Below are 26,649 nucleotides of genomic sequence, written 5' to 3' on the forward strand. Positions count from 1 at the left end.
CTGGCTTTTGAAGACTAAATATTGGTGACCCTCCATGATTGCCAACATTCACAAATACATCTCTTTATGCACTGTATGTGCCAGGCCAAAGTACCCCACACTCTAACTATCTGGTAAGCTCGTGTCTGTGAAGATTCTCAGTCATCCAGGTCATGGTAAACTGTGGGTGGTAAAAGAGAGCAACTGGACTTGCTTGAAGATTCTTGAAGACATTTCACCTCTCATCCGAAAGGCTTCTTCAGTTCTGAACTGAAGAAGCCTTTCGGATGAGAGGTGAAACGTCTTCAAGAATCTTCAAGCAAGTCCAGTTGCTCTCTTTTACCACCCACAATCTTGTAAGCTCCTGCTTCTCCCCACTCCACAGTGCCCATAGTTCCACATCATCATTGGATTTAGTTATGTTGGTGATGAAATCATAGAGAATACTGCAATCAGGGTGGTCATCGATCAATTTTCTAAGTCCCTGCATCATGTCCCTCTGTCTGCTCTATCCACCTCCTTTGAAACTGTTCAGTTTGTGAGTGACTGGGGCATATAGTTCACCTCTTGAATCTGGTCCAGCTTTATGGAGAAATTGGAGGTCTCAGTAAATCTCATGTCTGGTTACACAAGCAATTGGAAAGGTGGAATGGGCAAAGCAGGAGATTGGCTGCTTCCTGAGAACTTTCTGCTCTGAGAATCAGGATGATTGGGCATAGTTGCTACCATGGACTTAGTATGCCCAAATCTCTCTGCACCACTGAGCCATGCTCTTGATCCCCATCCAATGTGTACTCAGTTACCAACCAACCCTGATACACCATGACATCAGCACTGGAATCTCTCCTGAACCCCAAAACTGAAACATGGCCACCCAGTCTTCAATCTCCATCACTGATATGTTCAAGCGTCTGAGTACTAATCCTGTGTATCTGCAGGAACAAACACTTCACATTCACACTGTACACATCGAGCAGTGACAGTGTTAGAGGATGACTATTCAGAATGGGATTTCTGAACATATCCTCACTGGCCACTTTATTAGGAAAACAATCATTAATAGCTCACTATATCATTATAATTAATCAGTATATTATACTATTAGTATATTATAACTGTATTAAGCTCACATGATTTCATCATATAATTGCTTCTGATTATTTCAGCTGGACATTCATACGGTGAATATCTCTCTCTCTCTCTCTCTCTCTCTCTCTCTCTCTCTGTCACAGGAAGTGGTGAGGCTTTAACACACATCACTGCTCTGTCAGTCAGTCAGTCAGTCAGTCAGTCAGTCAGTAGAGTTACAGGATGGAGTTCAGTCCACTCCCTGTGATACTCTGTGAGTAAATGTTCTCTTTGTGTCTTCATTAGAGTGAGTGGTGGGGTATAAAGTTGTTCATCTGCAGTCAGAATGTCTTGAGTGATGAGTTTATTGTGTCATTGGGACATTGTGTGTACTTCAGCATGACTGCTCAGGTGGATCAGTGTATCCATATCTGTTATGAGAAGGGTTCAGTTTGATGTGTAACTACTCTTGGTAACGATGATAGTTCAAAAGTTAAGAGTACAAGTTGAGCAAGTTTAAAACACAGGGTTTAAATAATCTGATGAGTGTAAATGAATATGTATTGTTGGAATCTGTACCTGATCTTCTGTGTCCTGCTGTCATCTGCTGCTCAGTGACAACCTCTCATGATCATTTGATCTGCTAAAAGAAAATGACTGCATGGTGTTTGTACTTTCATCAGTGGAAGTCACAGCCGTGGCTAACTGAAATGTCTTTAGCTGCTGTGGTGTGACTCTGGTGGTCTTTCTTGTGCATAGAAAGTTTTTTTTTTAAAACATGTTAGCATTTAACTAGACTTACTGAGAAAATGCCTTATAACTACATGCCTACCTAGTTTCCATTTTTGTTACTATTATGGTAACAAAAGTGGAAATTTTGGAAATGGACAAGTCGCCAGGTCATCACAGGGCTGACACACAAATACTAACCTAATGCAGATAACTTTTTTTTAAATAATCACCAATTATTATTTACCTATCTATTAAAAATAATAGAAAATAAGAGCAGAAACAAAGATTTCTCATAAGTCCTGTACACACACAGAGGGCAGTGACAGTTTGAGAGGCCTGAGAACTGAGACCAGTTCAAGGATGTGGTTTAGTTTCTATTTTAATGTTGTAGTGCAAATTCAGCAGTGAATGTGAAATGTCTTTAGCTGCTGTGGTGTGACTCTGGTGGTCTTTCTTGTGCATAGAAAGTTTTTTTTTTAAACATGTTAGCATTTAACTAGACTTACTGAGGAAATGCCTTATAACTACATGCCTACCTAGTTTCCATTTTTGTTACTATTATGGTCTGTGCAGGGAAATATCTGACAACAGGAATTCACTCACTCACTATCCGTTTTGAGTCAGTTGACACGTCAGATGTGTGAAGTTCACTATCTCATCTCATTATCTCTAGCTGCTTTATCCTATTCTACAGGGTCGCAGGCAAGCTGGAGCCTATCCCAGCTGACTACGGGCGAAAGGCGGGGTACACCCTGGACAAGTCGCCAGGTCATCACAGGGCTGACACACAAATACTAACCTAATGCAGATAACTTTTTTTTAAATAATCACCAATTATTATTTACCTATCTGTTAAAGATAATAGAAAATAAGAGCAGAAACAAAGATTTCTCATAAGTCCTGTACACACACAGAGGGCAGTGACAGTTTGAGAGGCCTGAGAACTGAGACCAGTTCAAGGATGTGGTTTAGTTTCTATTTTAATGTTGTAGTGCAAATTCAGCAGTGAAGCAGGTGAGGTGTGAAGGTGGAGGTGTGAAAGCAATAACTAAGTTTTAACTCTTAATATGGTGGCCAAAGTTATCATAGTATTGCATACAACCAAAGTTGTAAATATATAACCCCAAAACTTACTTTTATTAAGCAACAAAATGTCAGCAAAAACAAAGAAAAGACTGAAACAGACTGGTCAGCAAATCAAAGAACATAACAAAAAGGGGAGGTCTGGACGCCCCTGCAATAGGAGTTTAGACCCAATGTCCTCCCCACCTAACAAAGGCAACTAAGAAAAAAATGAAAAAGAACAACATGAAAAGCAAGAGGTGCCAGACTGATATGCAGACCAAAAAGAAAAATTCAACTAAAATGAATGTTACCAAAAAGAAAACCTGAAGATGCACTGGCATGTTGTGCATATGGCCTGAGGATGGGGTCAAGGCAAAAGCAAAAGAGAGAGAGAGAGAGAGAGAGAGAGAAAAGCAGCTTTATATATCAGGGCAGGTGCGCTGCATTGGCAATCAAGCAGGAAAGTTCCACCCCACAGCAAGCCACTCCTCCCTCCATGGATAGCTCCTCCCAAAATGGACAGCTCTTCCTCTCAAAAGAAAGGGCAGGGCCTATAACACTCTCTGCACCAAAACCCTCCTGCTTCAGGTCAGCGCACTCCATCAGGAGTTGATTTCCTTCCTTATCACTGTCACCACAAAACATCTTGTCAAACTTGGATTCCCCTGGATGCATCTCCAAAACACCCGGATTTTGTTGCACAATTGGGAGATTACTCCATGGTCATCATGATGCTTCCACAACTGTCTGCATCTCTTGTCACTGCATTCACCACTCTGGAGAGACCGACATGGAACACCATGTAGGCTTGTTGTGCAGAACAACTAGCCATAGAAGACTAGATCTAGGAAGCCCTCCAGCAAGGGTACATTCATCAGTCCACCTCTCCTGCCTCAGCAGGATTCTTCTTTGTGGAGAAAGAAAGGGGACTTTTTCCCCTGTATTGACTTTTGAAGGCTAAACCAGATCACAGTGAAAGATCAGTACCCCTCTCTCTGGTCCCCTCAACGATAAAACAGTTCCTTTTGGCCAAAGCTTTTATGAAGCTTGACCTATGGACGTACCTACAGCCTTGTGCACAGAAGACAAAGTGACAAGTCAAAGAGGGTGTTAACACCACTGCTGGCTACTTTCAGTACTTTGCCATGCCATATGGGCTCTCTTGTGCCCCTTCAACGTTCCCGCTTCTCTTAAATTATGTGCTGAGGGAGTTTCTGGACAAATTCAGTATCGCATATACAGTGGTGCTTGAAAGTTTGTGAACCCTTTAGAACTTTCTATATTTCTGCATAAATATGACCTAAAACATCATCAGATTTTCACACAAGTCCTAAAAGTAGATAAAGAGAACCCAGTTAAACAAATGAGACAAAAATATTATACTTGGTCATTTATTTATTGAAGAAAATCATCCAATATTACAAATCTGAGAGTGGCAAAAGTATGTGAACCTCTAGGATTAGCAGTTAATTTGAAGGTGAAACTAGAGTCAGGTGTTTTCAATCAATGGGATGACAATCAGGTGTGAGTGGGCACCCTCATCTCATCTCATTATCTCTAGCCGCTTTATCCTTCTACAGGGTCGCAGGCAAGCTGGAGCCTATCCCAGCTGACTACGGGCGAAAGGCGGGGTACACCCTGGACAAGTCGCCAGGTCATCACAGGGCTGACACATAGACACAGACAACCATTCACACTCACATTCACACCTACGGTCAATTTAGAGTCACCAGTTAACCTAACCTGCATGTCTTTGGACTGTGGGGGAAACCGGAGCACCCGGAGGAAACCCACGCGGACACGGGGAGAACATGCAAACTCCACACAGAAAGGCCCTCGCCGGCCACGGGGCTCGAACCCGGACCTTCTTGCTGTGAGGCGACAGTGCTAACCACTACACCACCGTGCCGAGTGGGGACCCTGTTTTATTTAAAGAACAGGGATCTGTCAAAGTCTGATCTTCACAACACATGTTTGTGGAAGTGTATCATGGCACGAACAAAGGAGATTTCTGAGGACCTTAGAAAAAGTGTTGTTGATGCTCATCAGGCTGGAAAAGGTTACAAAACCATCTCTAAAGGGTTTGGACTCCACCAATTCACAGTCAGACAGATTGTGTACAAATGGAGGTAATTCAAGACCATTGTTACCCTCCCCAGGAGTGGTCGACCAACAAAGATCACTCCAAGAGCAAGGTGTGTAATAGTCGGTGAGGTCACAAAGGACCACAGGGCAATTTCTAAGCAACTGAAGGCCTCTCTCACATTGGCAAATGTTAATGTTCATGAGTCCACCATCAGGAGAACACTGAACAACAATGGTGTGCATGGCAGGGTTGCAAGGAGAAAGCCACTGCTCTCCAAAAAGAACATTGCTGCTTGTCTGCAGTTTGCTAAAGATCATGTGGACAAACCAGAAGGCTATTGGAAAAATGTTTTGTCAACGGATGAGACCAAAATACAATATGAGGAAAATGATCCAATATTACAAATCTGTGAGTGGCAAAAGTATGTGAACCTCTAGGATTAGCAGTTAATTTGAAGGTGAAATTAGAGTCAGCTGTTTTCAATCAATGGAATGACAATCAGGTGTGAGTGGGCACCCTGTTTTATTTAAAGAACAGGGATCTATCAAAGTCTGATCGTCACAACACGTTTGTGTAAGTGTATCATGGCACAAACAAAGGAGATTTCTGAGGACCTCAGAAAAAGTGTTGTTGATGCAAACTCGGCATGGTGGTGTAGTGGTTAGCATGGTCGCCTCACAGCAAGAAGGTTCTGGGTTCGAACCCAGCGGCTGGTGAGGGTCTTTCTGTGTGGAGTTTGCATGCTCTCTCCGTGTCTGTGTGGGTTTCCTCCGGGTGCTCCAGTTTCCCCTACAGTCCAAAGACATGCAGTTAGGTTAAAGTGGGGTGGTCTTGGGCTAAAGTGCCCTTGAGCAAGGTACCTAACCCCTGACTGCTCCCCGGGCACTCTAGTGTGGCTGCCCACTGCTCTGGGTGTGTGTGTGCATGTGTGTTCACTGCTTCAGATGGGTTAAATGCAAGCACAGTGATGAATTTCACTGTGCTTGAAGTGTGCATGTGACAAATAAAGGTTTCTTCTTCTTAAATGAGAAGCGTTATGTTTGGAGAAAGGAAAACACTGCATTCCAGCATAAGAACCTTATCCCATCTGTGAAACATGGTAGTAGTATCATGGTTTGGGCCTGTTTTGCTGCATCTGGGCTAGGACGGCTTGCCATCATTGATGGAACTATGAATTCTGAATTATACCAGCGAGTTCTAAAGGAAAATGTCAGGACATTGGTCCATGAACTGAATCTCAAGAAAAGGTGGGTCATGCAGCAAGACAACGACCCTAAGCACACAAGTCATTCTACCAAAGAATGGTTAAAGAAGAATAAAAAGTTAATGTTTTGGAATGGCCAAGTCAAAGTCCTGATCTTAATCCAATCAAAATATTGTGGAAGGACCTGAAGCGAGAAGTTCATGTGAGGAAACCCATCAACATCCCAGAGTTGAAGCTGTTCTGTACAGAGGACTGGGCTAAAATTCCTCCAAGACAGTGCACAGGACTGATCAACAGTTACTGGAAATGTTTAGTTGCAGTTATTGCTGCACAAGGGGGTCACAGCAGATACCGAAAGCAAAGATTCACATACTTTTGCCACTTACAGATTTGTAATATTGGATCATTTTCCTCAATAAATAAATGACCAAGTATAATATTTTTGTCTCATTTGTTTAACTGGGTTATCTTTATCTAGTTTTAGGACTTGTGTGAAAATCTGATGATGTTTTAGGTCATATTTATGCAGAAATATAGAAAATTCTAAAGGGTTCACAACCTTTCAAGCACCACTGTATTGACCACATTCTAAACTTATCCCCCTCTCTCGACAGCCATGTTCACCATACCAAGCAAGTCCCATCCAGCCCTCCAGTGAGAAATGCGAGTTCCACATTTCCATCATTTTTTTTCCTGGGTTATATCATAGGCCCAAAAGGTGCAGCCATGGACAAAGCCAAAGTGGCTGCTGTGACTGACCTGCATCCAAGACCATCAAAGAGTGCTTCCCTGGGTTCACTAACTTTTATTGATGGTTCATCTGCAGCTTTAGCCCCATATCCACCCAACACCTACATCCCTCCTTAGAAAGGCCCCCAAGTGACTGGCATGTAATAAAAACCAGCAGATGAGGCCTTCACTAAGCTCAAAGTAGCATTCACTACATCCCCCATCCTCAAGCACTCAGACCCATCCAAGCCCTTCTTAGTGGAGGTAGATGCCTCTGAAATAGGAGTGGCATCATATGGGCACACTTGACCCCAGCCACAACTCACACTGGCACCCAGGGAACCTACTGCCTGTTGAAGACTAATTGTCTATATTGAAAATTGTCTATATTAAAAAAAGAGCAAGCGACTTTTTCAATCCATGCGCGATTCACGGGCATTTATTTTTATGACAACCGCACATGCTGTGCGTGACATGCGCAGATACCGCACATGCTGTGCGTGACATGCGCAGATACCACACATGCTGTGTGTGACATGCGCAGATTCCGCACATGCTGTGTGTGACATGCGCAGATTCTGCACATTTGTTCACGCTATTTTCACTTGGCATCACACACGCATGATGCTGCTTCTCAATAGTGGAAATGAAACGCTCAGTATCAGGACAAGTGAAACACAGGTCTCAGGTGTTCCTCCCATGATATACAGTAGAATGGCCGTGCATTACACCCAGTCAAAAGGGCAATGGATACGTGCACTGCAAACTGTGTAGAACTGACATTAACATCACTCATGGTGGTCGTGATGACTGCACGCGGCATGTCAACTACAAAAAAAAACAACATATGGAGTATGCTGAAATGGCGAGTCAGGCGGAAAGTAAATCTGGGGTTATCCATCAGTTTTTTACGAAATCTGTGGATGAAAAGACACGGAACGTGACCCGTGCTGAAGCGGTGATGGTTGACTTATGCTTGGAGTTGAACTTGCCGATTAGTGCCATGAAATGTGAGTTAAACTTATTCAGTTTATTTTTACATGTATGATTTTTATTCACTGAAATATCAAACACTGGCTGTACTTCTTTAATTCAAAGTCTTTTCAGTGTTGCAAGTACAAATGTACATGTAGTATGATCAAAAACAGAATTTTATTATTAGTGTTGGGATTGTGGCAAAAAATTGATCATTCCACTGTTTTAAATACAATTATAAATGTCATTTTATTCAATGTCTCTTCTGAAGCATTATGCTGAAGTATTTATATATTGGGACATTAAGATAACAATGTCGGACTCTCTTTGGCATGAAATAAGAATTTTTTAAAAATTTTATTAGAATCTGTTAACAGGTAGAACATTTTGCCAGGCAATATAATATAATACTTCTGAGGAGTTACATTCAATACCAATGATTGGTAGTCAACCGTAATGTCTGCAAACAGGGAACACTATTGTATTTAGAAAAATGTGATATATTGTATGCTTGAGAAATTTGTTCAGTGGAAATTCAATTGAGATGGCTGCTCGTGTTTTGTTTATTCAATTCACACAAAACAGTTCTTTTTAATAATTTAAATGTTAAACATATTGGTATATACACCTCTTTATAATGTAGATGCGCATAAATTAATGTTACTGAAAGTCATTCCAAAATACTGAAAAATGTTTTCAAGAATACTGAAATTCAAAATTTGGGGTAGGCATCTCTGCCCTCGTCGGCCGCTGGGCTCGAACCCAGGACCATCTTGCTGTGAGATGATGGTGCTAACCACTACACCACTGTGCCGCCCCACACACATCCAGTAAGGGCAAAATCATCTGAGATGATTCAAATCCAGAATCTGTGTAATCAACAAAGCATTTAATTGCCAAATTTCCTCTAACCTTCACTCAAAAAAAATTACTCTTTGAATGAACATAAAAAAAACATGGAAAATATTTCCACACAATTAGATGGCTTACTTTGAACATTAAGCAGTTCTGTTGGTCCAACTTAATGCACTTCAGTTGAATCAATTTAATTTATTTAAGCTGAATTAACTTATTTACAGTACTATGGTTGGGTCCAACTTGATGTACTTGGGTTCAGTTGATAAAATTTATTAGAGTCGATTCAATTTAACTATAAGGATTCAGTAAAACTTAATTTAATTGGGTTAGTTCAACTAATTTTTATAATTCTAAAATTACACTACTAAATTAGATTGATCTACCCTGAGTAAAATAAGTTGGGCCAACATTAGTTGCTTATCCTGTACAGGGTCACAGGCAAGCTGGAGCCTATTCCAGCTGACTACGGGCAAGAGGCAGGGTACACCCTGGACAAGTCGCCAGGTCATCGCAGGGTTGACACATAGAGACAAACAACTATTCACACCTACGGTCAATTTAGAGCCACCAATTAGCCTAACCTGTATGTCTTTGGGGGAAACCGGGGCACCCGCAGGGGACCCACACAGACACAGGGATAACATGCAAACTCCACACAGAAAGGCCCTTGACAGCCACTGGGCTCAAACCCAGGACCTTCTTGCTGTGAGATGACAGTGCTAACCACTACACCACCATGCCACCCTAACCATTGAATGTAAACAGCAAAATCTACATCCTGTTTAGTGTTAAGCGTGGAAACAAAACACAAACAAGAAATCTTACAATAAAACCATAACTGTATTTAAGTGTAACAATGTGCCCATGTCTTTGTAATCACATTCCCTTTGAATATTTGAACAACATTTACAGTGAACAATGACTGCAATTTAAGTGTTAAGTTTACAGCTTGTTTGGAGTAAATAGTGGGAACCTAACATAAGACTAACAAAAGATGTTACCCACTATCATTGCCTAAATTGTTTCCCAAAATAGGCAGTGATAATGGGTTCACTGTTACTCACTAGAGCTCTGGTTATAGGGGACTCTATCATACGGCACGTGAAATTAGCTAGGCCTTTAGGGGCACCAGCAGCTTTAGTCAGGTGTATACCAGGAGCCAGGGCGCCAGACATAATAGGTAATCTTAGGGTTCTAGGCAAGCACAGGTACTCAAAGATAGTTATTCATGTAGGAGCTAATGATATACGCCTTCGTCAGTCTGAGGTTACTAAGATGAACTTTGTAGAGGTCCTGGACGCCTCCCTGGGGAGGTGTTCCAGGCATGTCCCCCTGGGAGGAGGCCTTGGGGAAGACCCAGGACAAGCTGGAGGGACTATGTCTCTCGGCTGGCCTGGGAACGCCTCGGTGTTCTTCCCAAGGAGCTGGCCGAGGTGTCTGGGGAAAGGGAAGTTTGGGCTTCCATGCTCAAACTGCTGCCTCCGTGACCCAGCCCCGGATAAAGTGGATGAAGACGAGATGAGACAAGACTTTGTAGAGGTGTTTAAATTAGCAAAGGCGATGTCCAATGCTGTAGTATGCTCTGGCCCCATCCCAATGTGATGTGGCGATATAGCTTACAGCAGGTTATGGTCACTGAACTGCTGGTTGTCCAGGTGGTGCTCTGAAAACAGTGTGGGCTTTATAGATAATTGGACTAATTTTGAGGCCACTGCTGGCCTGTTAGGGCAGGACGGTATCCATCCCACTCGGGAAGGCGCTGCTCTCATTTCTTGCAGCATAGCTCATAGTCTCAGAACAGGCCTAGTTAACTTCTGAAAATCCAGAGCCAAGGCCAGGGAGCAGACAAACAGGCTAAACTGACTGTCTGCTAGCTGCACAGAGTCGTCACTCAGGTTCCACTACATTGAGACTGTGTCTGTTCCCCAAGCTAAACAAAAAAGTAGAAATACTCAGAGTTTGTTCCAGTAACCTAATCAATATAAAATTAGATCATACTGACTGTACAGCTGCTGCCAGCACCTTTGATCTAAATGTGGGGCTATTAAATATTAGATCTCTTACATCTAAAGCGCTAATTGTTAATGAACTTATCACTGATCAGGAGTTTAATGTACTGCGTTTAACAGAAACATGGATTAAACCAAATGAATATATAGCATTAAATGAAGCTAGTTTTCCTGCATACAGTTATATCAACCAGCCTTGTCTAACTGGCAGAGGAGGAGGTGTCACGGTTATTTATAAAGATTATCTAGGTGTAACACAAAAACCTAGTTATAAATTTAATACATTTGAAGTTCTTCATACTCATATAATGTATGTTGCCTTGAAAAATAAGTCTACCCAGTTAATTCCGTTACTTATTATTTACAGGCCCTGGGCCATATTCTGAGTTTCTTTCTGAATTTGCAGATTTTATCTCAGACCTGGTTATTTCCTTAGACAAAACTTTAGTTGTTGTAGATTTTAATATTCACTTCAATAACCCAGAATACCCTTTGAAAACAGTGTTTATGTCCATTTTAGATTCAGTAGGGGTTAATCAGAATGTCATAGGACCGACCCATAATGGTGGTCACACTCTCGATCTAATACTAACATTTGGGTTAAACATAGAAAATATAGTCACACTTCCACAGTCTAAAGTTATGTCAGATCATCATCTCATCTCATGCAAAATATGCTACTGTATTAAACATACATGTTTAATGCAGTAGTTGTATTCACATCAACTACTGCACAGAGCTTTATAAATGATCTCCCAGAGTTATCAACTTTGATTGGGTCACTGTCAGTCTCTGCAGAACTTGATCAGGCAACTGAATGCTTGGAGTTAATGTTCCGCTATACTTTAGATAATGTAGCTCCTCTTAAAAGGAAAATGATCAGAGAGAAAAAAAATCAGCACCCTGGTATAACAATGACACTCGCACTTTAAAACAGACCACTTGAAAATTGGAACGTAAATGGCATTAAACAAAATTGGTAGCATTCAAATTGGTTTGGAAGGAGAACTTCCTGAAGTATAGAAAAGCTCTTAGTGCTGCTAGATCAACATATCTCTCCACCCTCATAGAGGATAACAAAAATAATCCTAGATTCCTATTTAATACTGTAGCAAAATTAACCAGGAATAAGTCCACTATAGACACATGTATGCCTGCAGTATGTAGTAGCAATGACTTCATGAATTTTTTCAAAGACAAAATTGAAAATATCCGAAAAAAATTCAAACTACTAATTTAAGGTCAGACAACCTAAGTGACAATTTATGTGACCCTGTAATTAACAAATACCTGTATCAGATCAGCAATTAGAAAATTTTACTCCCCTTAGAGAAATTGAACTACTTTCATTAATCTCCACATCAAAATCCTCAACTTGTGTACTAGATCCCTTACCTACATGTCTATTCAAACAGATAATACCTGAAGTAATTGAACCATTTCTGAAAATAATAAATTATTCTCTCAGGATCGGCTATGTACCCAAATCCTTTAAACTTGTAGTTATCAAAGCCCTGATTAAAAAAAAACTGACCTTGATCCCTGTCAGCTGTCCAATTATCGTAAATTCCGGACTATAAGCCGCTACTTTTTCGCTACACTTTAAACACTGCAGCTTATACTATGGTGCGGCTTTTTTTTTTTTTTGGCGGGAAAAACATTTTCCCCAGCAACAGTCATTTGTATCAGTCATTTGTACTGACCCTCATCAACATGGAAAATGCTAGAAGAAAAGCTTATGATGCAGCTTTTAAGCTAAAAGCGATATCTCTGGCAGTTAAAGAAGGAAATCGAGCTGCCGCCCATAATCTTGGCATAAATGAATCGATGGTGAGAAGGTGGAGGCGCCAGCAAGAAGAACTGAGCCAATGCAAAAAGACGACCAAAGCTTTCAGAGGTAACCATAGCAGATGGCCTGAGCTTGAAAACTTAATGGAGGACTGGGTTAACACACAGACAGCAGGCGGCCGCGGTGTTTCCACTGTACAAATCAGACTGAAGGCTAAATCAATCGCGACCGAGATGAAAATAGAAGATTTTAAAGGTGGGCCATCGTGGTGGTTTTTTTTGATTTATGAGAAGGAAAAGCCTGTCAGTTAGGGCACGCACGACTTTGTGCCAGCAGCTCCCTCCCGACTATGAGGAGAAACTTGCTGCATTCCGCACATTCACTCAAACAAAGATAGCGGAGAATACCATCGGGCCAGATGAAATAATAAATATGGATGAAGTACCTCTGACATTCGACCTGCCTCTCACTCGGACTGTAAATAAAAAAGGTGACTCCTCCGTCACACTAAAAACAAGCGGCCACGAGAGGACACATTTTACCTGTGTTCTGAGCTGTGCAGCATCAGGACTAAAGCTTCCACCCATGGTCATTTTTAAGCGGCTGACAATGCCAAAAGAAAAATTCCCAAAGGGAATTGTGGTGAAAGTCAATGAGAGAGGTTGGATGACGGAGAGCCTAATGAAGGAGTGGCTCAGAGAGTGCTACTCAAAGCGACCGGGAGGCTTTTTTCGCAGAAAAAAAGCATTGCTAGTTATGGATAGCATGAGAGCCCATGTAACAGATCCTGTGAAAGCTGCCATCAAGAGCACAAATTCAACTCCAGCTGTGATTCCTGGGGGTACCACTAAGTATCTACAGCCACTGGACATCAGCGTTAACTGGGCATTTAAAGTGGCACTGCACAAAGAGTGGGAGACTTGGATGACAAGCGACGAGAAATCTTTTACAAAAACAGGACGCATGCGAAGAGCATCTTTCACTCAAGTCTGCCAGTGGATCCTAAATGCGTGGAGCCGTGTCAAAATATCAACCATCACCAATGGGTTTAGAAAGGCTGGGCTGCTGCGCGATGAAGATGGCATACACTCAAGTGACATCGAAAGCGAGGAGACTGTGAGTGATGAGATCCTGGGGCTGTTTAATTCGGACAAAGAGGACTTTGATGGTTTTAGTGCAGAGGAGAAAGAGAGCGATGAGACTGTGAGTGATGAGATCCTGGGGCTGTTTAATTCGGACACTGAATTAGAGGACTTTGATGGTTTTAGTGCGGAGGAGAAAGAGAGCGATGAGTGACTTTTTCTGGTAGGCCTAGGATGCGGTATGTGGTATATGTTATAAATTATAAGTTTGTTAAGTATGTTATAAGTTAAGTTATTAAGTTAAAAGTTATTAGAAGAATCAGGAATACTGTTTATGCACTGTTGAGTAAAAAAACAGCAACCTATAGCGTACAATGTAGTTATGTGTTTCGATACAAACGTATGCTGTATTTCGGAGTAGCCACGTTACAGGCACCGTTATAAAAAACACGTACAATATGTAGGTATGTAATTCATTTGTTTATGTTGCTAAGCGGATTAAATAAAAAAGTTTTTAAAAATCTCACCTGTAATATCTTTCTGGGTAAATATCTCAACAATGCTTAAGAAGAATAACAGTGTTTTTATTTTTTTAAATCTAAGAAATGAATGTGAATTTGAAGGAGCCTGCGCCTGCGGCTTAAAATCTGGTGCGGCTTGTACAATTACAAAATTGATTTTCTTTCTTAAATTTGAGCATGCGGCTTTTAATCAGGTGCGCCCTGTAGTCCGGAATTTATGGTATAAGCCAATATCAAACCTCCCCTTTATCTCCAAGATCCTAGAAAAAGCTGTGGCACAGCAGTTATGCTCATATTTACATAAAAATAACATCCATGAAATGTATCAGTCAGGATTTAGACCTCATCATAGCACCAAGACAGCTCTGGTTAAAGTAGTAAACGACCTACTGTTGGCGTCTGATCAGGGAAGTGTCTCGCTGCTTGTGTTGCTTGATCTTAGTGCAGCATTTGATACCACTGATAATTCCATTCTCCTGGATAGACTAGAAAATGTTGTGGGAGTTAAGGGAATGGCCCTCTCATGGCTCAGCTTTTATTTAACTGATCACTAACAGTATGCTGAGGTGAATGGTAATTTTTCTAGACATACTGAGGTAAAGTTTGGTGTTCCACAAGGTTCTGTCTTAGGCCCACTGCTTTTTTCTTTATATATGTTACCTCTGGGTGACATTATTCGTAAACATTGTATTAGTTTCCACTGTTATGCTGATTACACACAGTTGTATGTTTCTGCAAAACTAGATGAGAGACACCAGCTTAATAGAATTGAGGAATGTGTAAAGGACATTAGACACTGGATGATTTTTAACTTCCTTCTGCTCAACTCTGACAAGACTGAAGTACTTGTACTAGGACCACATGCAGCTAGAATTAGGTTTTCTGATTACACAGTAATTCTGGATGGCCTTTCTGTTTCTTCACGTGCAGCAGTAAAAGACCTCGGTGTGATTATTGACCCCAGTCTTTCATTTGAAACATAACGATAACATTACCCGGATAGCTTTCTTTTATCTCAGAAATATTGCTAAGATAAGAAATTTAATGTCCCTACATGATGTAGAAAAACTAGTTCATGCTTTTGTTACCTCCAGGTTGGATTATTGTAATGCCTTACTGTCTGGATGTTCCAATAAGTGCATAAACAAGCTCCAGGTAGTTCAAAATGCAGCAGCAAGAGTCCTTACCTGAACTAGAAAATATGACCACATCACCCCTGTCATATTCACACTGCATTGGCTCCCAATCAAATTTTGTATTGTTTATAAAATACTACTATTGACCTTTAAAGCACTGAATGGTCTCGCGCCACAGTACCTGAGTGGATTTCTGGTCCTTTAGGACTCACCATGCCTACTTAGATCAAAAGGTGCAGGCTATCTGCTGGTACCTCATATAGTGAAGGCTACATCAGGGGGCAGAGCCTTTTCTTACAAAGCCCCACAGTTATGGAACAGCCTTCCAAGTAGTGTTCAGGAATCAGACACAGTCTCAGCGTTTAAGTCTAGGCTGAAAACATATCTGTTTAGTCAAGCCTTTTGTTAATTTTATTAGGTAAAGGAGTAGATCTGGAGGGTCCTCAGGCATAGTCTTTTGTTAAGCTGGGATGTTTGGATGCTGTCAGTCCCCCACTCACTTGCTCACTCAAGTTTGTTGATGGTGTTGTGGCTGGCTGCTTTATGTCTCGGGGTGCCCTCATGTCTGTGTTACCTTCTGGCTCTCCCCTTGTAGTTATGCTATCATAGTTCCTCCTCATCAGGTGACATTGGGCATACCTAACAACCTATGTTTTCTCTCTCTTTCTCCTCCCTCCCCCCTCTGTCTGTCCCTCTGAGTTACATGTCAATCCTAAGATTGAGATGCTGACCTCTTCCAGGGCTCGACATTAACAGTAGCCTGATTTCCCGGGGCAACCATTCAATAGATTCGGACAACCAGACTCTCACAAATGCTTGCCCGATCGGGCAACTACCCACATATGTCAACTTACGTGAAAAACGATGTTTATTCATTCATATTATGATGAAATTCCATCACGATTTGTGATTGTTTTTTGTGTTTGTATTTTAGAAGGGGTAATCCAAAAGGTTTGCCGCTGCTGTCGCACGCTGTGAAAATTCAATTTTTGAAATATAATCCATTTAGAATACAGATTATTTTAATCCATTTGTCCGGTGTTTCACCAGTGAAAACGAAACACACACACACACCACACAGTGTGCAGGGAAAACTCTTCCCCTCTCTGCTTCCTCTCTGCATAAGCCCCCAGCTATCACTGCAAGACACACACGCACATGCACCATTAATTTGACACCTGTGTAATTGTCTTGCCACACATGTTTTCTGGCCTCGCCTTCCATTTACAAACTTGCCCTCAACCACGCCCCTGCTGCCACAAACCCCCACCGTGCCACTCAGACCGGGGAGCCATCTGACCAGCAACTGACTTCCTCCTGACAGGAGAGGTAATCTGCCACCACCATCTGTGCTCCTGGACTGTGGACCACCTTGAACTTAAAGGGCTGCAGAGCAAGATACCAATAGGTGATCTGTTTGTTGCCATCCTTCATGCAGTGGAGCCACTAGAGCGGGGCATGATCTGAACAGAAGGTGAAAGAGTGCCCCAGCAGGTAGTATCGGAGGGTGAGGACCACCCACTTGATGGCCAGACACTCCTTCTCAATGTTGTTGTACTTAGTGTCTCACACTAAGAGTTTGCAGCTAATGTACAATGCTCCTCTCCCTCCACCATCTGGGACAAAACAACCCCCTGCCCTCTGTCCAATGCATCAGTCTGCAAAATAAAGGGGGAGAGAGAAATTAGGGGAGTGTAATAGTGGCACGCCACAGAGTGCAACTGTTACCTGGGTGAAAGCCCATTGACATGGCTTCGTCCACTGGACAGGATCTGCTGCCACCTTTTTAGTGAGATCAGGCAGTGGGTTGGTGACAGCCAAAGAGTTAGGCATAAACCTATGATAATAGCCAGCCAGCCCCTGGAACTGTCTCACCACTTTTTTGGTCTTGGGCCTCAGACAGGTTGCAATGGTTGCAGTCTTGTCAATTTGAGGATGTGCCTGCCCTTGACCCAAGTGGAAGCCCAGATACCATACTTCCACATGCCCAATTGCACACATCTTTGGGTTAGCCCGAGGAGCTTAACACACCTTAACAACTCTAGAAAAGCCCTAAGATGTTTTATGTGCCATGGCAGAGGCAGCACGTGGGTGAAGGACTTTGTCCAAGAGATGTTGGAATGTTGCTGGGGCCCGAATAACCCAAACAGAAGGGTGACAAACTCGTGTAAACTGAATGGGGTGGAAAAGTCTATTTTTTCACAGGCTAGGGGAGTCAAGGGGATCTGCCAATATCCCTTTGTGAAATCCAGTGTTGAATAAAATGAGCTTCGCCTAACCAATTGAGCAACTCGTCAATGCGAGGCATCAGGGACCTGTCAAATTTAGACACCGTGTTGATTTTCTGCAGTCCACACAGAACTGGACCAACCTGTTGACCTTGGGAACCAAGACCACCAGGCTGCTGCAGTCACTGTGAGACTCCTTGACTATCCCCATTTCGAGCATGGCCTTGAGTTCATCCTGAACTACAATTTTCTTGTTTGAGTAAGCAGTATGGGCACCTATGCACCACCACCCCCAGGGGCAGCTCAATGTGGTGTTCTATGAGGTGGGTGAGACCAGGAAGGGGCGAGAACACATCAGAAAACTCCGCTTGCAACTTGGCAACCTCTATGAGTTGGGAAGGTGAGAGGTGGTCTCCACAGAGTACTGGTTTTGGTTGAGTGACTACATTTGTTTTTACTTCCAGCCCAAGCTCCTCCCTCTCTGGAACTGCTGTTGCCAACACCATGTGGACCCCCGCATTCCATAGTTTAAGCAGATTGATGTGGTATATCTGCAGAATTTGGCCCCTATCCATTTGCTTCACCTCATAGCTGATGTCCCCAACTTGCCATGTAACCTCAAAGGGCCGTTTCCACTTTTCAAGCTTGACATGGGGAACAGCATGAATACTGTGTGAACACCTGCAGGCGTGCACCCCTGTTGTACAGCCGGGACTGACATTCCTCAGCCTGCCACTAATTCACCTGGGTTAGGTGACTGAGTGCATGGAGTTTTGTGTACAGGTCGAGAACCTATTGAATTTAATTTTTACTAGAAGAAGATCTCTCCTCCCAGATTTCACATATGACATCAAGGACACCACACAGCTTACATCCGTACAACAATTCAAATGGGGAAAACCCCATGAAGGCTTGTGGGACCTCTCGTACTGCAAATAACAGGGGCTCAAGCCATTTATTCCAGTTACATGTGTCTTTGTTCACAAATTTGTGAATTAGGTTTTTAAGGGTTCAGTTAAATTGCTCAACCAAGCCATCTGTCTGTGGGTGATAAATGTTTGTGTGTGTGTGTGTGGGGGGGGGGGGCTGCCATGCCATAGCCACAGTACCCACAATTCCCTGCTTCACTTTATGGCCCATCTTCTCCCCTTTCACTGGAACACACCAATCCCTGTACTCGATGCCATGTTCTATCTCCACCCATTCTTCTGACTCTCTGTAATGGTATTGGATACAGAGATGATACCGGATACCAAATACAGTGATGTCATGACTGTGCTTTAAAACCCATGGGGAAATTGAAATTCTTTCTCTCTGGCGGTTGATCCCACGCGTGAAAGAGACGCCATTGCATCTGTGCTACAGAAGAACAAAGGACAAAGAACGAGCTATTGATACCGGACCTGCAGCCAAAGTTCAATGTATTTGAGCTTTGCATAGTTGCAATAATAACTGAACCGGTTAGTTACTGCAGCCCACACAGTATTTTAAAGAGAAAAGGTGACCGGATCCCTTTTCTCTTTTGCAGCGTCGACGAACTACAAACAAGATTCCTTCCAGATCATCGGACGACCGACAGAACACCAAAGATCTTCAGCTGATGAGCTGTAAAAGCAAAAGGAACAGAACTGTTTTCTCCCTGGACCTGTGCTACGTGCTGTCTTCGGATAACAGACGGCACACTTTCAGTCGCCAAGCAAGAGCGATCTCAAGTAAGGTTGGCATCTTGGCAATTGTTAGTCTTAGTTGTGGCTAGTTAATGTGAAGAGTGTTGTTTATTTGAATTCATTCATGGTTTAAATGCATGCATTTTGATTCACATGAAAGTAGGTCTTAGACCGCGTGTTGTTTGATTTGCTTTGTTTACTATCTGTATTTAGTTAGATCGTGCATGCATTTCTCTCTCTCTCTCTCTCTCTCTCTCTCTTTAACTCCCTCTGTCATACTACACCCCTCAACATTGGGATTTCAGGAGTAGCTAAGGGTTGAGTAGAAGTTTGGGGTTTAAGGCCTAGCTGGGACGAGTTTTAAGCTACAGATCCCTTTGTTACTCTCCCGCGCATGCCGCCTCATTCCCTCACTCCCCTCCTCCTTGTCGTGTGCTTGCACACGCTCTCTCTCCCTAGCTCTTCCTCATCCCGTTAGTGTGTAGCCGCGCACACGCACACACATGCCTACACTCTCACACACACACATACTCACACACAGACTCTCACACAGACACACATAAACGTGATTTTCCTCTCACATTTTAGCATTCACTCGCCCTACACTGAACACTCGCATATAGCCCATTACTTCTGATCACCATTAGTGCCTTAGTTATCATCATATTCACTGCTGATTTCTTATTCTGTTTACTGCTGGTTATTATTCTACTTACTACTGACTATCGCTTTATACACTACTGATTATTACTTGTATACATTGTATCACCATTTATATTGAACTATTCCTTGGCTGCTATTGTTGCTATATCTGATCAGTATTAGTTTGCTAATTCATATCAGCTATTTCAATAAATGGTACCTTTGGAATAAACTGTGTCCTGTCTATTGCTACAGCATTCACTGAGTGCCAACCTCTGCCAAACAAGTATTCTAATTGCCTTCAACCATTTGGTTGTTATATGAATGTTATAGATCTAGAGTAAACGTATTACATTAGAGCTACAATACTCACTAAAACCATAGCAACATCACCACTAAGTTATTCCATTGATTTTAATAGTTTAGCTATAAACTATCAGACACTTGAATTAATGATTAATGAATTTATGAGACTGATCCCTTTTTACATAAGACTGATTTGATAAGCCTGTTGCACCTACATATTCTGGTGCCCCGTGTGAGGATTGGTATTGTTGGCCTCAGTGATTTTTGTAGCAATAACGGATAAATTTAGTGTTGAGCCATTCCAGGCTTCTACTCAGTAATAGGCTAGTCAAGTAGAATTCCCAAGGCTATACCAGAGTGTTATTTTGGGCTAATTGCAGTGTGGTGATAGTGTCATTTACCAGTGTTGTTTAACTAACAGTCTTGTGTGTCAGTCATACTGTGAACACAGCTAGTAGGGAGTGAGTGACTATCACCAGTAGCCATTGGTAGAAACAAGTACGGTTGCCATAGTACCCTGCATAGTTAGTTGGCATACTTTGAGAGTGATAGTAAACAAGAGTCACAGGAATAACACAGATCATTATCTAGTTGTTGGTGTGAGCCACAGGTTAGAAGCCTCACCTGTGCATTTTCTTATTTTCACTGTTTGAGCACAGCCTGTCTGTCATCGCCTCGTAGCCATGACATTATCTTACATTAAAAGGGGTAGACTGAGAAATAGTGCCCACATCACTAGCTCGTCAGGTGTAGGTCTGTGCCCGAACCAGGCAGTCAGGTTGAGCCGCCATAATACCCCACATACGTCAGGAGGTGAGGAGGATAGCCTTCCTCCTCTGGAACCTATCCCCCTCTCTGACTTAATCTCTGATCTCCTCAAAATCTCTCCTAAGGAAAGGGAAGAACGTGGGCAATTAACCCAGAATGAGTGTCATACAGAGATTGACAGCTTGTTACAATATGTGCAGAATCCCCAATGCAGTGTCATCACCATCCAAGAGGTGGTAGGCAAGTTCTGCTCCATCACCAACGTACCCATTTGGAGCTTGGAGCTGGAAACACTCCAGGGGGAGAACAGGGAGCTGGAAACGCTCCGGGGGGAGAACAGGGAGCTGAGCGCTAGCCACGACCGGCTAGAAACAATGAATCAGACCCTGCATGATGAACTCAAGCTTACCAATGATTCACTAGAGGAGTGTGCCCATAGACTCTAGCTAGTTGAACGGTCTAGCAGGAAAGCTGCCAATGACCAGGCCCAGGAAGAAAGTCGCAAAACGCGCACCAGGGCCCAAGCGGTGCTTCATGCACCATCCATGGAGGCAAAGGCAGAAACAGAGCCAGGAGCTGGGAGAGGGGCCAAGTCTGACACAGACTCTGAAGATTTCTTGGTCGGTCACCAAATGCCCCCCTTTCCAAACCAAAGCACCAGGTTGCTGCCCCCTCTCACAATCCCGGTGGAGCGGAATCACACCCACCTGCACTTGAGAGGACCCCAAAGCTCCCGACCATTAAAAGGAAGAATAAGAATAAGATGTATTTGGCAGTAAATCCCACCTATGAACACTCTCTTCCTTCTCCTCTTCTGATGAGTACCATGTGAGGTATCCCCCTCCATCAAACTCATCATCAAGTAGCTCAGAGAGCAAACCTCCCCAAAGGTCAAGGAGGACACAGAGGAACCGTTCCCCTGGCCTCTGTATGTGCCAGCTTGACTCCTTTGCAAAGGACATCAAGTGATGCAACCCCGACAAACAGAGTTACGTGGTAAATGCCATTACCCGCCGACAAGCCAGAGAGAGTTGCGAGAACTCCAACACTAAGTTGCAGACTGTCTGTCTAGGCCGACAGCCCGGCTATGCTGACTTAGTTTCTATTCAGGAAAGAGACCCAGTGATCTAAAGAATCTGACAGTTTGTCACAGACCCCCAGGAGTTTCCCATCATGGCACCCATGCTGCAACAATCTCCAGATTTAAGTCACTTTCAGAACTTACAGCATTGCCTGAAAATGGAGAAAGGGTTGCTACTGTATCATCCCTATGGCAAGGGACCACCCCATTGGGTTGTTCCAACTGGCCATAGGGGGGTCATGAAGTTGCATGCTCATGACACCCCATGTGGGGGCCATAGGAGCACCAGGGCCATGTATCAGACCCTCCAACAGGTAGTCTATTGGCCCTCCATGATCGAGGATATTACTGAGTATGTCAAAGGGTGTTTAGTCTGCTGTCAGTTCCGACCCTCTCAGCCGTTAAATTGGGCCCCATTACAGGTTAGAGGGACCACATTTCCTTGGTCCAATCTCCAAGTGGATTGGATAGGTTCCGTACCTAAGTCTTCATGGGGTGGCAGATGCCTTTTCGCCATCTCTTGTGCCTTCGCTGGGTGGGTTGAGTGCCTTCCAGTGCCCAGTGACACTGCCAAGGCTGTGGCTCTCTTGCTGGTGGGCCACGTCTTCAGCCGGTGGGGTCTCCCCAGTCCAAAGGGGGGTGGATAACCTGTAGCGGCCTCACTCCACCTTTTTTTTTTACCTTGCATGCATCGCTAACCCTATAGGCATGCACCACTGTTAAGTATTCACCCAGTACCACTCAGCCTTAATAAATAACACCCTGCACTCTTTCGACACATTGTCAGGAATTGTATAGTCAGCTATAACCTATGTGCATTTAGTTAGAGATCTGATGCAGGAGTTGCTGAGAGAAGTTAGTAGCTCAGTTAACAACTTAAGTGGTGGAAAAATCCCTCCTTACCTGGTTCCTCTTGGAATGATCATGGTCAAGAACATACTGAAAGCTACTACCACCACTAATGTATATTAGGGCTGTGCCGATAGACGATGCCATCGTCCATCGACGATGGTGGTCATCCATCACGATGGAGAGCCACCATCGTGATACCACGCCCCCTCCTGTCATAATCATGCATATATGGTATCATCTGGGCCTATTTAACCTAAAAAGTTAGTTTTTTGTTAGTTTAGTTAGTTAGTTTTGTTTAATATATAAATATATTATATAACATATATATAAATACATAATTATATAAATCATTATAAAGTAATATCCTATTACCGCTTGTTCACGTAGGCTATGGTGCAGGGACGTGCTAGTGAACATAACATGTGGTTACACAAATACAGTATGCTACTAATAATAAATTTCGACTTCATTTTTTAGCCTACACTATACTTTTAATGTAAAATTTGTCATGTTGTTCAAACAAATAGCCACTATTAACCACTTCAGTCGGGAAATATTGCACCCCAAACAGCAGTGAAGCGCAGACTTCGGCAGAAGTCAAATAACTTTAATCTGGTAAATAGGCCTACTTTCAGACACAAAATGGTCCACTCTAAGCCATAATGTCAAACCAAATGGAAGATTGAAGGTGATTCTGATAAATGTAAAGACAGTTAAAAAAAAAACAATATTAAATCATGATTTTAAAAGCTGGTGCAATAATTCAAACACTAATAAATTGGAAAAATTAGCGCGTTCAAGTGCGCACTAAAGGCCGAAACGCATCTTCAATTGATATGGTGTAAATAAACAATGAGTAATAGCTTAAGTGTAGTTTCTTCTCATAGTTTGAATACTAGTCTTTCACTGTTAGAGCAGATTAATATCTTGCCGTGATCAGTGAGTGCTCGGGGAGGTTCATTTCCACCTGCGCTTTGCGCAGCTCATTTCTCCGAAGCCAGCTGTGCGCAAACGCAGTGTTGACTGCTCAGCAAACTTCAAACGCTCGGTCTGTACTGGCCCTCTGTTGCGCAAGCGAGTTGGTTATGGCCAGGTTCAAATTGTGCCCAGAACAACTTAACCACGGCCATTTCAATTGCCTGATGGCTGTGACAATATTCGCCCCGTTGTTATGCAGGCGATCTTTTTCTCCTCTATTTTCCATTCGGCAAGTGTCTCGCGCAATGCGTCTTCTAAATTGTCCGCTGAATGTGTCTCTGGCATGAAACTCGTCTGCAGGCATTTGGACTGCATTGCCCACTCTCGGTCCACATAATGTACGGTAGCTGACATATAGGGCATCATGTTGCAGCTGGACCACATATCCGTTGTCAAGGCCAAATATTCCACATCACCTAGCGCTTTTTTTTTTCCTTTACGTGCCAAAGCCTCGGATGAGTATCTAATACTTTTAATAATAATAATAATAATAATAATAATAATAATGATATATTTAATAACGTGGTATTAAAATCCCCCCCGCCCACGATATCATCGTCCATCACGATGTTTGCACTGTGAACATCGTCGATGCCAATTAAGGGGACATCGCACAGCCCTAATGTATATACCTCAAAAGTACACCTGGCATATAGTCTTGGCAGTGCTATTCCCATATTTGTTAACCTGCAAGACCTGGGAATAGGATTCATACTTAATCTACCCATCATTGAGAGACAGAACATCTATAGGTTGAAATCTGTCCTAAACGTAGGCTTCTGGAAAGACAACATCCACATACATATCAAAACACCACCCATGTTAGCGTACCACAATGACAATCCATCTCTCTACCTCATCCCTAACTTGAACATGTGCACCTCCACCAAAGATATACACTGGGTCTGCCCAAGCAACCCATTCATTAGGGACACAACTGAGCGTTTGTGTGGACTGAGAACCGATGCCCCTGAACAAAAGTGCGTCGGTAGTATGTCCATCAAGGATGAGAGCACTGAAACTAGGGTAGAAAGAGTAGGTAATCAATGGATAGTTAACACCCCAAACACTGAAATCCTGATGTCTTATGCTCGGCATGACACAGTCACTAGGATGAAAATTCCAAACCAGACGGTGTTCCTCAATGTCCCACAGGGAGCTTCCATTCAGATAGATGACATTGTGTTACATCACCTCAACCCTGATAGATATGAGACCGAAATTGAAATGATAGATGTATTCTGAGCATTGATGACACCCTTCAACAGCAGCTCCTGGCTGAAGGACTAAAATGGTAAAGTTCAATCTGGAACCAGCTGGACTAAAAACCATATTCTCTAACCAATTAGTCAGACGGTCATCTAATCTAGGATATCCTGTCAGTCTGGTTGTTCTGGGAGTCCTCCTCAGTGGCTGGGTCATCATGGCAGGAATTGTGTACATGCTATACAAACACATACAAACACTACAAACCAAACTTGACTCCCTAGTCAATGCACCCGACAGCTGGAAGCGCTGCAGTGTCCGGTACACCCCCCATCGTAGGCCGCCACTAACCTTCCGAAAGAGTAGGCTTGCTAACTCCTATGAGTACCACCTCTTTGTTTCTCTTTCCAGGTATACAGTACTTGAAAATATACTTGAAATGGTTTGAATGTATTTGAAAATGTATTTGAAATGTAAACTTTTAAAGTGTGGAATACCTCATAGTTACTTAGTGTTGCTTAGTTACACGAATAGTAGACATGTAATTTGCCCAGATGCTCACAGCCTTATATGTGCCCATATGCCAAAGCCTGTATAAACTGCTAATGTTTTCAGGACTGAAAGAGCGTGAGCGGACTATGGAAATGGATAATACAGCCTTCTGTTGCTCGTTGCTCTCAAAGAGTATGGAAGAACCCCAGTCTTGAGACCAAAGGGGGAAATGTGTGTGTGTGTGGGGGGGGGGGGGGGGCTGCCATGCCGTACCCATAATTCCCTGCTTCACTTTATCCACCTACACTTGTGTGGATAGATCTAAACCCCAGTAACTTGAAGAGTTCACAAAGGGTGTGTGACATAAACATAGTGCCTTGGTCAGTCAGGATTTCTTTCTGAATCCTGACCTGGTAGATAATTTTAAATAGTGCCTCTGTGACATTACTTGCAGAAATACTACACAGTGGTACTACTTCCAGGTATCATGGTGCATAATCCACTAGAACTAAAATAAAGCAATGCCCTCTTGCAAACCAATCTAATGGCCAGACAAGATCCATCTCAGTTCATTTGAATGGGGTCTTTATTTGGGGAAGAGGACCCAAAGTGCTTTTGGGATGGTCACTGAATTCACCAGCTAGCATTTGCAACATACTGCACACCACCTCTGGACATACCCACAAATCGCTGGCCAATAGAAATAGGCCATTGATAGGTACTTCTTTTTACCTGGACCAGAACCATGACTGAACAAAGGACTGGAGACCAGAGGTTTGAGCTGTGATACGTAAAAGGTAAGGTGAACACATCGCATGGTGAGTGGTAATGCCAGTCTAATGGAACATGGGTTGATTACCTTCTTGATGGGAAAGGGTCCAAGGAACCTGGGTGCTAGCTTGTGGGAGACAGTTCTAAGTGGCAGGTGGCGCATGGAGAGCATGACTCATTGTCCTACCCGGTAGGTGGGTGCCTTGGAGCGGCATTTGTCGGCCTGCCTCTTGGATGCGAGGGTGGAGTGAATGAGTCTTCTCTGGGCCAATGCCCATGTCCTCCTGCAGTGATGTATAAAGAGCTGGGCTGAGGGTATGGTGACCTCCTCCTCTTGGCTGGGGAACAGTGGTGGTTGGTAACCTAGGGAGCACTGGAATGGAGAGAGACCTGTGGCAGAGGAAGGGAGAGTGTCATGAGCATAT

General features: G+C 43.0%; 1 protein-coding gene across 1 annotated transcript in view; it reads left to right on the forward strand.

Moving 5' to 3' along the window:
- Positions 1–1,272: 1,272 nt before the first annotated feature.
- LOC132885935 (titin-like) overlaps positions 1,273–26,649 on the forward strand; it is a 605,367-nt gene continuing 579,990 nt past the window's right edge. Inside the window, exon 1 of the mRNA XM_060920468.1 lies at positions 1,273–1,321. Within this exon, the coding sequence (XP_060776451.1) occupies positions 1,291–1,321 (31 nt within the window). The 5' untranslated portion in view covers positions 1,273–1,290. The remainder of the gene's footprint in view (positions 1,322–26,649) is intronic.

This window comes from Neoarius graeffei, chromosome 1 (genome assembly GCF_027579695.1).
Source record: "Neoarius graeffei isolate fNeoGra1 chromosome 1, fNeoGra1.pri, whole genome shotgun sequence".
Taxonomy (NCBI): Eukaryota; Metazoa; Chordata; class Actinopteri; order Siluriformes; family Ariidae; genus Neoarius; species Neoarius graeffei.